Below are 12,101 nucleotides of genomic sequence, written 5' to 3'. Positions count from 1 at the left end.
ACCCTGCATACAGCACGAGCCCACATTTTCCCCCTGCCCCTGCATGCACTCAGGCTGCTGCTTGCACTCGCCTCCGTCCTCTGCTTTGCTGCACACGCTGGGTTGTGCCTCACGGCGCCCAGGGCAGGAGCTGACGGCTTGCTGAGCACAGCTTCCAGCCACTTTTCTGGGAACGTCCTCCCCTCCACCCTCTTCCCCTGCTTTCTCAGCCCCGCATGGCACCAAGGAATTTGCCCTCCCTCCTCCCCACCGTCCGCGGGCTCTGGGGAGCAGCCGAGTCCCTGCAGCCCACCGCCCTGCGTGGGGGGACGTTTCTTGCATCTCAGGTGGGTTTTGCAGCCTCACGTGGCTGCATTAGCTTCTGTTGCAGGGGGTCTACACCCTCTATTGCCTGGCTGAGGTGTAGACCCCCTGCACTTGGCTCTGTGTGGGGAGCACCTTTAACATCCAGAGGCTTTACTGGGCCAGTGGGGCTGTCTCGCGAGGAGTCAGGACATGGAGGTGGCTGCTGGGCTGGGTTTCTACAGGGAGAAGTCAGGACAACTCCAGCCTCCTAGACAGCACGTCACCATCCCAGCCTCTCCCCTGGCCTCTGGAGGAGCACCACTGCCATGAGCCTACCCGGCCTTTGGGGACGGTGGCTGGGTCTTTTGCTAACCGGAAGCATCGTTTGAAGCCACTAGAGCAGGGCAAGGACCCTGTGTCCCAGCCTGTGTTGGGGGTATCATCTCAGGCTGTCTCCCCTCCAGCATGTGGGCTGGCAGAGGGTGGAGGTGATAAGGGTTTCCCGTTGGCATTCGGTCTAGCCCCACTGCCCAGGCCAGCGAGCCTGCGGTGACCGCTGCTCCGTGGATAGTTTCTCCTCCTCTCGTGTTTGGCTGCTTACCTGAGTCTCTCTTCTCTGCCTCTCTTCCCTCCTCCTGTTGCTTCTCCTTCTACCTGATTGCTTGGGGCGCAGCTTTCTCCAGACCTGAATAGGCTAAAGGAGAGATACGCCAGGACTAAGAGGGACATTCTGGCTTTAAGAGTTGGGGGGAGAGACATGCAGGAGCTGAAGCAGAAGTACGATTGTAAGGTACTGTCTCTCCTTCGGACTTATATATATATTTAAACCCTCTTCCCAACTGCACCTGGGTCTCATGCTCTCTCTGTACAGCAGTCTCTGCTCTTCTCTCTCTGCATGGGGGACTTGCTTCAAACCGCGTCTCCTACTGAACTCGTGGCCTGGGCACGCGACGCCGTTGCATCGGCGTAACCCACCTATAGTCTGGTGCAAAGGAAAAAAAACAACAGCCGAGTGGGCACACGAGGTCCAATTCTACCCCAGCGTAACTGGCTTAACTCTGATGTAGAATTACCATGGGAAAAATTGGGGTAAAACTCCACCGGGGTCAGTGTTTGGCCACAGCTTTTCCTGGGATGGTCTCTTGCTCGATGCGAGCTCTCTGCTCCCAGGCCATGCAGTGGGGAAATGCTGCAATGGTTTCTTGCTGCTTGCAGCTACCGTGGTTGCTGCTGGTCTGTCTATACTTGTGACCCTAGCCAGGACCCTGGTACATACTGGGCAGCCTGGTTTAGCTGGCCCTGTGTGTTTGATGGCGCTGCAGGCTCGCCTGGGATTGCAGCGGAGATGTCCCCACGGTGTGACCAAGTCATGGCAGCTTCACGCCTTGGTTTAATTCTGCAACAAAAAATGTGGGGACTGCTTCCCTGCCTCCCCAGAGCCTTGCTGGACCTTTGAGAGCGGCTCTGGCTCTGGAAAAGACTGTGACAGATGGCTGAGTGTCCAGGTTTGAGCCCATGGCACAGAAAAGCCCAGTAAAGCCAGGGGATCTTTTTTCCAAATCACTTGCCCTGCCCTCTTGCAGCTGGATCTGTGGGTCCCGGTGGGCCATTACTTCGCAGGCATCATTACTAATAGCAAGGCTTCAATGCTTGGGTTTCCCCCCTACGGTGGAATAGGACCTGTAGTCCCTCTCCCACCTGTGTTGCCTCCTGCAGGACTAATGGGAGGAGAGGAATAATTGGGTTTTCAGGGCTTGCTGCCACTGCCAAGCTGACTCCGGGGATGGCTGCAGTTGTGTCTGCACCCAAAGCCCCTTAGCTCATGGGTCGAGGTGCTTTTCACTCGAGCGGGCTGCCCTGTCTAGGCGGTGTAAGCTACAGCCTGAGGTAGCCCAGCTTTTCCTCTGCTAATCTTGTGTTTTGTACAACTAACACAACCGCTCCACGCAGCCTGATTAATGCATGGGCAAACTAGGCACAGGCCTAGGGCCCCAAGTGAAGAAGGAGCCCAGTTGTGATTATTTTGCATATTATAATTATGGAGTGGAGAGAGATCTCGATATCGAGATACCTCTCTACTCAATAATTATAATATACATAGAATTAAGTGTAGGGGCCCATGAAGTGGCTTGCCTAGGGCTCACCACGGCGTTAATCCAGCCCTGCATGCAGCTCATGCATTTTTCTGCAGCCTGGCCCCTCTCACTCCAGCTAGGTTAGTTCCAGCCCCGCTCATTTGGTTGCGCAGGGAAAATGGGGCCAAAGTGACTGGATGCAACTGTGATACTTGGAGCCATTTGCACGTGGTCCATTTTCAGACCTGCCTGCAATGATCTGAGCAGGAGGTCCCCGAAGAAGTAAATGGAGCATCTTGGAGGTTGCTCTATGGGAAATGGGGGTGATTTCTCCATGGTCGCTATTGTCAGAACACGCAAAATATTATCAGTCGCACTTCATGCTAGGGCTTTGTTTGTAAAGGGTTACTCAATGGGTATTCGTTATGCCTCCTTCTCCTGCACTAACACCTGCTACTTGTGTCTGCAAGATGCTTCGCAGTGGAGCTGGGTGAGCTTTTTGTTTTGGGAGTGCTTGATCTATAGCAAAAGCAGTTGCAAAGAGAGCGAGATGGTTCACAGGTTTGGGTTGCACTTGGTGACTAGTTTTGGCTGGAAAAAAAAAAAGAAAACAGTGAGGGGAAGAGTTCAGAAAAGTCAAAATTGGATAAAATGGTTTTTAAAAAACAGAGAGAGAAGGGTGGAGAGAGAGAGTATTGATGACCTGAAAACAACACCCGTTCACTTGCATTGACCCAAACTTGATTTTTTTTTTCTCTTCCCTTTTACTTTGGCTGCTAAACTGAAAGCTCAATTATTCACACCACTCTACTTGGAAGGTTTCATTAATCACTTAGTGAGCCCCTAATGGGCCATTTATCAATCCAGCTTGGGTGTGAAGTGTGATGGTATTGGTATCTGAGCTGTTGCTCAAGACTCCACATCAATATGCTAGTCTATCAGCCCCTCATCAGAGCTCTGTATCCTTGCTCTGGACTCCACCTTTCATCCCTGGTGTTTAGGATGCTGCCTAAAATATTACGGGGGGTGGATAACAGTTGGGTATCTCACACCTCCCTTTGGCCTGTGTCCACCTCTGCAATTTCTAAGCTCTCCAAGTTGGCCCAAACCGTCATCCGTGCTGCAATACCTTTCCTCCACGGATGTTATTTGGGGAAGCATCTCAGAACAGAGCCGTTCTCGCCCCTAGCAAAGTCTCAGTGTTGTCGTGGGAAGATGACGCCAGTCTCTGCACGGAGATGTGGGTTTGAACCCTGCTGTCTATGCTGTGACATTGCAATCCCAAGGGTGCTTGCGAGAGTCTGAATTTCATTGTTTTTGCGTTAGAAAAGCTCCCCCCTCCCCGCCATGCTCGTTGCATGTCCAGCAGTGGCTATTCCGAATGCCTCTGGATGTCCCTTATCCCCTTGCAGTCCCCTTCCCCTGCTTGACCCTGTTCTCCCTTCTGTCCCTGGCTGTTTGCAAATGGGCATTTTGCACAGGCTGCTGCTGGGTTTTTCACATGTGAATGCAAGTCTCCTCTGAGTGCAAATAGCAGGTCCCCATGAGGCCTCCCTTCAGCCGGCCATGAGCATCCCCCCTCATTTCCCATAGCATCCACACTGCATCTGGTGCACAAGCCAGGCTTGCACATGCTGGGGGACAGGCTCTTTGCTCTACTTCTTTCCCTTTGTCTTGCACAGCTGGCCTCCATGCCGCTTGCAGGAGCACCCAGAAAGCCACCTTCCCTGCAGCCCCATGTGCCCAGGTGTGGTTATAGGCACAGCAGTTGTGCATGATATTACACTAGCCACAGCTGGCAGGGGGTTGTTTGGACACGGTTGCCACATGCCACCTCTTGGAGCAGCCTCCAGATGAGTGCTAGGCAGCTGTTGCACCTGCTTCCCAATGGATTTGCTTGTTTTCCCTACCCTAAATGAAGAATGCTGGCCCTTTTAAGATGTTGGCTGGATGGAAGTGGGGGTTGTCTACCAAAGTAGGAAGGAGGCCTTGAATGGGACACTGCCAAGTAAATGCATCCTGCTCCCTAAAGGTCCATTGCCGAAGCTTTGCTGATGCTGGTCCCACGCAAGAGACAGGAAAGAAACTGGGGTGCTTTTGTTCTCTGTCCCAGTTGGGAATGCTGGAGTGAAAGGTGCAGGCAGGTCGTGATGTGGAGTATTTTGTCTGGTCCACGTCCGGCCTGGGTTGGTAGGGACCAGAAGGTGCCATGATTTGAGGGCGATTTGGCGGTGCACCTGGAAGGAGCTCCTAGGTCTTAGTCCAGGTCTTTGAGGACAAGGTTGGTCTCGTCAGACAAACCACCCTTGAAGCTGGCCGAGTGAGACCGTGGCCTGTTGTGGAGCGTGCGAGGTTGTGCAGGGCCAAGGGTTGAGGTGCTGTTGGCCTGCCCTGGCTCTCATGGACGCCAGCGGGAGTTCTGCTCTGGACTTTGGTGGCAGCAGAGTTGGCCAAGGTGAGTGATGACAAAAAGAGGGGAAAACAAATCCTTTTCACTTTAAAAATAAATGGAAACCATGGAGCATCTGCCTCCTAGAGGGGAGCCACAGATGAGAGCCTCCCTACATGTATAGAGCATGTTTTATATGAAACCCCTCGTCCAAAAGCATTGCGAGTAGCTAGGTGTTTGTTCCAGAGAGACTGTGAGTCAATAGGTCACTCTTACACCTGCCTTCAGTTGTTTTGCACTACTCATGTCCATCCCATCACATAGCAGCTCTTAATTAACCCCTTCATAAATAGCTCCTTGATGTAAAGTGTAACTTGATTTTAAAAAAATAATACAACACTCTTGAAAGCCGTGAGCAGACCCAGTTCCTTTGTGTCTAGATCTTGGTCGTTTTTGTTTAAAACCGAACTTTAGGTGCTGAACTGAAACACCTTTTCTTCCTCCGAGCATCCTCTGTGCAGCCACCCAAAGCATGTTTGTGTGTGTATACGTTGGAGGGGGGACAGCATCCCAGTGCAGAGGCAGGGCCCGTGCCAGAGGATTGAGAAAGATCGTTTGCAGCTTCATTGATCTGCTGTGTTTCTCCCTCCCGGTCCCGCTCAGATGACTCAGCTGATGAAAGCTGCACGCAGTGGCACCAAGGACGGCCTGGAGAAGACCAAGATCGCGGTCATGCGGAAGGTGACTTTCCTGCATCGGAAGGAGGCGCCAGGTAACTGTTGCGAGGCCCATCCCTTTACAGGGAGAAGTTGCTTTGCACCAGGAGAGAGCCCGCTATCTTCTTTTATTCCTAGAAAGAAAGCCTGGTGCCAGGCCACACCGATGAGTTCATTGCCACTAGATACTTGTATCCCCCTTGATGCATTTTTTCTGTTTCCTCTTGCACTTTTCTGCAAACTAAACTGCTCGGCTTCGATTTTTCTCATTGTCTAGGATAGCATTTCCTAAAAGGCTTTTAATTTTTGAAAGGTGGGATTTGGATTCCTGTGAAAAGTTTGACCTCAACCACAGGAGGAGATCACCCGCGTTGGGTTTCGGCAGTGCGAGGGGGAAAGGTTATGTGTCGCACAGGTGGCTTTTAAAGGGTGCCAGCTTCCTTTTCCTCCAAGCCCCAGGATCCTTTTTTTCATGCTGCTCCTCCAAACCACACTAACTCTCAGACACTCAATACTGGATTTCCAAACGCACCCACCTTTTGGGATCCGGTCATCAAGGGCACTCTGTTCGCTGCAAAGCACCAAGCTTCAAACGATTGATTGTAGCACGCTGGCTGTTGCGCTCTCTTGAAACTTCGGTAATAGGCGTCCAGTCGCTTCAAGACTGGATTCCAATTCTGGATGCTGAACACTTGAAAACCTGCCTTGGTGGTTGGTAATCTTTATCTTCCTGGAGGCAGCAGAATTGGGGAAAACGAAACCTGGCATTTTTGGCCTCTGACCTATCTGCCACGGGCTCTCGCTGTCTATTCCTCTCTCTTTTTTAGATGAATTCATGTTCCTCTTTTTGCACAGTGCGTTGCTTAGATTGCTGTTTCTGAGCTGTAAAAATATGTTGGGGCAAAACTTCTGCTGGCGCAACACCGTTGACTTGGCTGGAGCTAGCGCTGGCCGGGCATTTGGCCCTCGGTGACTAAATCTGGGTTTTCCCCCTTCTGCCATCTGGGTTGGTCTGTTTACAATCCTCTGAATTGCTGCTGCATTTCCGTGGGGATGATTGGGGGGCAGAGCACGTGGCTTCTTGTGGTCATCTCGGGGCAGAGGAACTGGTTCGGAGCTGGGCGAGGGAGCTGTCATCTCTCCAGTAATGGGAAGGAAATGCAGAAGGCTGGAGGGAGGTGCGGTGCTGGGTCCAGGAGAGGGCAGTGCAGGAGTGCGTGCCACCAAGAACTGCCTCTGGCAGGAAAACGCGGTTCGGAGCAATGGAGCTGTTTGCTTCTTCCATGAGAGGGGCTGTGCACATAGGGGGTTGCATCTGGCCTGGCCTGAAGGCTTGATCCCCACACTTCTGCTCTCCCTACCTTGCCTTGATGGCACTATTTAATCTCCATTGATGCCTGCCTGCCTTCTACCACCTGCCCCTTGGCTGTAAGCATGTGCACGCCCCATATGGAGACGGAAGGATTCAACAGCTGAAGCTGGAGCCAGGCTTGTCGGAGGGTTTGGAAAGGATGCCACCGAAACCCTCGGGGAGTTGGCATGGGTGAGATCTGGTACTGAATTCGGACCATGCAGCAAATGGCAGAAGGTCTCCAAAGGCAGCTTCCCCCAGGTCCCAGCATGGCAGCTCTCAAACCCTTTGTGCAACCCAGAGATGGGAAAGGGAGAGTGTTCGCCCAGCATTCGCCCTCTTGCAGCCCTCCCCTTCAGTAGCATCCTTGCAATGCAGGGGAAGAAGGGCAGTGCTGTGTGACCAGCTCCGAGCTGGGACCTTTGTCCTGGGGTTGCTGCAGGCTGTGGAGAGTGTCCCCAAGGGCCTTGAGGGAGGTATCTGGTGACCTGTCTGGGTGTTCGTACCTTTGCACAGAGGGGCTGAGATGGAGGCAGCAGAGGGATTTTAGCACCCTGATTCTCATGGAAATGAAGCCCCTTCCGCTTTGCAAATCCCAGCCGGGGGCTGCAGAGATGGGGAGTCCAGCATGCAAACAGCACGGAGGCAGCAGGGTCCTTCCACCGCCATAGTGCATTGCTTTTTAGATATGATTTTCCCTTCAGGGAGCTGTTCTGTGTTGGCTGGTCCAGTCCGCTTGTGTGTACGCCGTGCTTTACAAACCTAGGTGAGACATGTCGCTCAAAGAATGTAGTTTAAATAAGGAAACAAAGGGAGAAAAATCCCCCCAGCATACCACGCGTTGACGTTTCCGTAGAGGGGACGTGCAAGGATTGCAGAGAAAGGACCAAGGCAGGGGACCAGCAGAGCCAGGCTGGATGCTGCCCGCTACTGGTTCGGGTGTAGGGGTGAGGAGTGTGGGAGGAGGGCAGCAGAGATGGAGAAAGTGCAAACCCCTCCGTGCATTTCAAAGGGACTTCCAAAACGAGGCAGGATTTTGGCCCCATGCATGCCCTGGACTCCGTCTTGGGGTATGCCTGGCATGATGAGCTGTGTGTTGGCAGAGATCTGGGGTGAAAAGGGGGGGGCAGCCTCCTAGGTTAGGGCTGTGCCTGGTATTCAGTGCTCCATATCCAAGCTCTTCTCCATCTCCCAGGTGGATTACCTAGTGGTTAGAGCAGAGGGCTGGGAGTCCAGGTTGCTGGCTTCTAGCCCTGGGCTCATTGTGTGAGCTTCGAAGCAAGAGAAAGTGCAGGGTCTTTATAAGGGACCGGTTGAACAGCAAGGGGTGTCCAAGGGCTAAAGCAAAGGAGAAGGAGCCCGGAGAGCATTTAGGGTGACCTTTTTCCAGGCCAAGAAATGCCCTGGATGGCAAATCTACTTGGGGTAGCACCTGGTTTGCTTCTGCCACCCCTGCCCGGGGGGCCATCTCCTTGCTGCTGGAGGACTCGGGGTCTGGTCCAGCGTTGTCAGGCTGCAGGGTCCGGACCCGAGGGGTTGCCACGCGCGTGGGGAGCACAGCATCGCACCGCTGATAGGGGCTGGGTCTTAAGGCACCGTATCTCTGGGGCCATCAGGACCCAGGTCTGTTCCCGGTCTGCCCCTAGCAGGGATGGAAACTCTGGGCAGCCGGTGTGTTGGAGCAGGGAGCCGGTGAGCTGAGCCTCCCTTCCAAAATTAGGGAAGGAAAAAGGTCACTCATCCGTTTTGGAGCCAAGCAGCTGGTGTATTCCTTGCAGCCCTCTCATCTCCCTGGTTACTAAACCCCCTCCGCCTCCCCTGCCCGCGGCTGCCCAGCGCGTTCCTCCGTGGAGTGACCCTTCCTCCTCCCGGGGTTTCTATTAATAGGCAGTGCGTATACCTCGAACCAAAATGGGAACTGGGTTGGGGGGAAGAGGAAGTCGACAGACAGGCAGCGTTCGAGGGGGAATGCAGAGGGCATAATGTGGAAGAAACGGCACCCCATCGAAAATGGCTCGATTCTGGCCCGCTCCTCTTCCTCCTCCTCCTCTGTCTCGGTCTCAGGTAAGGGGAGGTCCGCGGGCTCGAGCTTCCCCTTCGCTCGGTGTGACCGCCGCCTCGCTTCTGCGGCTCTGCTCCCTGCGCTCGCTCGCTCTCTGCCTTGCGGTTTCTCTCTGCACGGGGCTATTTTTCCCTCTCGAGGTTGATTTCTCAAGGCTGGGGCAGCTCCCGCTCAGCCCCTCGTGGGGTCCGGACCTGCCTCGCTGTTTGAAACGGATTGCAATCTGCGGGGAATCCAGGTGCCTGCTTTTAAGGGCTCGGCCTGGTGTCTTTGCCCGGTGATTGTGGCAGTGTGGGGCGCAGGGGTGTCGTGTCCCCCACAGAGCCCAGGCTGGCCAGGCACCCCCCAAAGGGGACTCGTTCCAGCCTGAGCTCTCTGGTTCTCCCAAGCTCTCAAATTCCTTGGGCTGGCTCACGCAGCCCGGTGGTGTCTGGTGTCGGTGTTTGGGGTCTCCCAGAAGACCTGGTTTGCACTGGCCAGTCTTGTAATGCGCCCCTGCCCTACCAACAGCGCCGGCAGGGACTAGACCCTGCCCGTGCAAGCTGCCCCATGGCAGTGCCGTTGCGGCTGCGCTCGAGCTTTCGGAGGGAGGGCGGACGCCCCAGGCAGATGGGGAGGGTGCGGAGCGCCCTGACCGGCCCTGGTGCTGATGGAGATCAGGCTTCAACCCCCCTGGTGCTCCTGTCTCCCATGGAAAGTCTTCATCATGCAGCCAGGAGGGGTGCGTACCGCCCGAGTCGTGCCTGGAGATGGTCCTGGGGGCAGCCCCCGAGGCTTTGCTCTGAATCGTAGGTGGTGGTGGGCAGCACAGGGCTGATGCGGAGCCCAGGGAGGAGGATCTTCCCTCTCCTCACCTGCCTTTAAACCATACGCTGGATCCAGCCCCGTAGCAGACGTCGGCCTTTCGGCCGGCCCGTGATGCTGTGCTAGCAGCGGTGCTCACGGCTCGCGTGTTCCCGTTCCAGGTGACTCGGAGGAGGAGGACACGGGGTTCCTGGAGGTCACCGTCACCGACATGAGACACCCGCCTCCGGAGCTGGGTCCCATGCCCGAAGGACTAAGCCCTCAGCAGGTCTGTGCAGGGATGGAGGAGCCGGATGCTGGCAGTGTTGCTCCCCCTGGATGCAGGGGTGATGTGGGGAGGGACAAGGGAAACCTTTGATGCTTTGAGGTTTTTGGGGAGGGCGGGGGCAGTGTTGTATTTTGGGGGCTTGGGTAGAGCTAGGCAGAGGTCTCCTGTGTGGCGGGATGACCTGCCCCACTGTCTCAGCTCATGAAGCATCTTGTAGTGGGGGGAGCAGGGGGTGTGGAGAGCTAGCACCAGCACGTTGTTAGATCTCATAGCACGCGGTGCAGCACGTCCCGGCGGGGGTGTTGCTGGAGAGCAAGTCTGCATCCAATGGGAGCCTTGAGGACCAGTGCCCAAGCTTTCCAACAGGCTGGGGCCTGGGGATTTGGTTGGATCTGGAGTAATACCCCCTTGTCTCGCTCCCTGCTTGGGGTTTGCATGTAGTTTCCCTGGCATGGGTGCATTGAGTAATCGCTTGATCTCACCTCCTCCGCCCTGTCGGTCGGAAAGGACAAGTCAGCAGAAATGTTTTGCTTCTTTTGGGTCCTGCCACTGGGCATCAAGATGAGTCAGAACAAGCTCTGCATCGCTGCACAGATTGACAGCCCCTTGCTTTGTCCTTTTCTTCCCTTTTTCTCGTGTCGCCCGACTCCCCGCCGGCCTCAGTAGTCTGGAAAATGGGTGCATGGGAAAGCACACACAGGTTCTGAGCGGGATGGGGCTGCTGGTGGGAGCGGCGTGCAGGCTTTTGACGTCTGCCCCAATCTGGGTGTTGCAGGTGGTTCGGCGCCACATCCTGGGCTCCATCGTGCAGAGCGAGGGGAGCTACGTGGACTCGCTGCGACGGATCCTCCAGGTGACCATGTTTACCGAGGCGGGCGGATGCGGCCGAGCCCCGTGCTGGGGGAGGGCGGGATGGAAGGGGCAAGCCCCCCTCCCGCTGAGGGGCTGGGGAGGGGGAGGAAATGGTGCTCGGGGTCCGTGCTCCCATTCCAGACCGAGCTGTGTTCCCACTCCCACTGCTTGCAAAGGGGGGCTTTGCAGTTGGACCGGAGTGGGAGCCACGCAGTGACATGTTGCCTGCGTCTCCAGATGCTCTGGCCTGCCTCCATTTGTCTGGTGCGGCTGGTAACGCAGAAGGCCAACGGTAACTTCAGCAGCAGTGTCTTCAGTAAATGTGTTTCTCCTCCAGCCTCCTATTGCTGCTCTAATCAAGTATCTGCTTTGCTGCCTTTGGGCCCCTGAGAAGGGCCAAGCTGTGCAAACAAATGCAAAAAAAAAAAGAAAAAAAGATGGTCCCTGTCCCTGTTGTCTCTTGTCTCTGTATAAGGAGACAACAGATGGGGGTGACATGGGAGCACAAGGAAGCAATGAGCATTATTGGCTGGTGTGGTGGGCTGTGGGTTTGGTGCAACGAATTGTTTTCCAAGCTTTATAGAGAAGGAGAGTTTCACAGAGGGAGGTTTGGAGTAAAATAATAGGAAAACAGGGTGGGAAGGGCTCTTGGGAGGTCTAGTCCAGCCCTCTGCTCAAGGCAGGATCGTCCCTGATTACACCATCCTAGCCGAGTCTTTGTCCAACTCACTCTTAGATGCTTTCAAGGATGGAAACTGCACCCCTCTCTAGCACTTAGCCACCCTCCTGATTGGAAAACTTTTTCCGATATCCAGCCTAAATCTCTTTGTTGCAGTATAAGACCTTGCATCCTTGTCCTGTCCCCTGCGGCCAGGAGACTAGTTTATCACTGTCTATTTATAACCGCCCAGCATGTATTTTGAAATCTGTTATCGAGTCCTCTCCTTACCCCTCCAGTCTTGTCTTCTCCTGACCAAATCGTCTGGAAATGTCCAGAGTTATTGGGAGGTTGGGAGTTATTGGTGGAGGGAAGGTGTGGGGGGTATCGTGGAAGAATCTGTTTTATTTGCTTTGGGGATAATGAAGCCAATTCACTTAGTATGGCAGGGCTGGTTGGTCCCAGGAAGGCTTGGGGCTTGTCATGGGTGCTGTGAAACGGTCTTAATAAAATCCATCTAAGTTTGGGAGAAGGATCACAGCAGAACTTTTGCATTTGACTGATGTGGAGCAGAAATATGTAGTCCAGGCCAAGACGGTGCAAAGACCTGCAGGGCTAGGCACCCTCCACACTGATGAGCC

At 54.6% G+C, this 12,101-nt stretch overlaps 1 protein-coding gene across 8 annotated transcripts in view; it reads left to right on the top strand.

Annotated features, from left to right (window-relative positions):
• Positions 1–12,101, top strand: part of ARHGEF10L (Rho guanine nucleotide exchange factor 10 like) — a 148,083-nt gene that overhangs the window by 57,492 nt on the left and 78,490 nt on the right. For 4 of the 8 annotated variants that reach the window (XM_019511929.1, XM_019511927.1, XM_019511928.1 and 1 more), the window contains 4 exons: positions 959–1,075; positions 5,413–5,521; positions 9,844–9,950; positions 10,726–10,803. In XM_019511929.1, coding sequence (XP_019367474.1) covers positions 959–1,075; positions 5,413–5,521; positions 9,844–9,950; positions 10,726–10,803 — 411 coding nt within the window. Of the gene's footprint in view, positions 1–958; positions 1,076–5,412; positions 5,522–8,458; positions 8,881–9,843; positions 9,951–10,725; positions 10,804–12,101 lie in introns of those variants that run through there. The other 4 variants (XM_019511930.1, XM_019511932.1, XM_019511934.1 and 1 more) reach the window with 3 other exon arrangements.

The sequence above is a fragment of the Gavialis gangeticus genome, unplaced genomic scaffold (genome assembly GCF_001723915.1).
Source record: "Gavialis gangeticus isolate Ggan-Ray unplaced genomic scaffold, GavGan_comp1, whole genome shotgun sequence".
Taxonomy (NCBI): Eukaryota; Metazoa; Chordata; order Crocodylia; family Gavialidae; genus Gavialis; species Gavialis gangeticus.
This window is presented reverse-complemented; position numbering and strand designations above follow the sequence as displayed.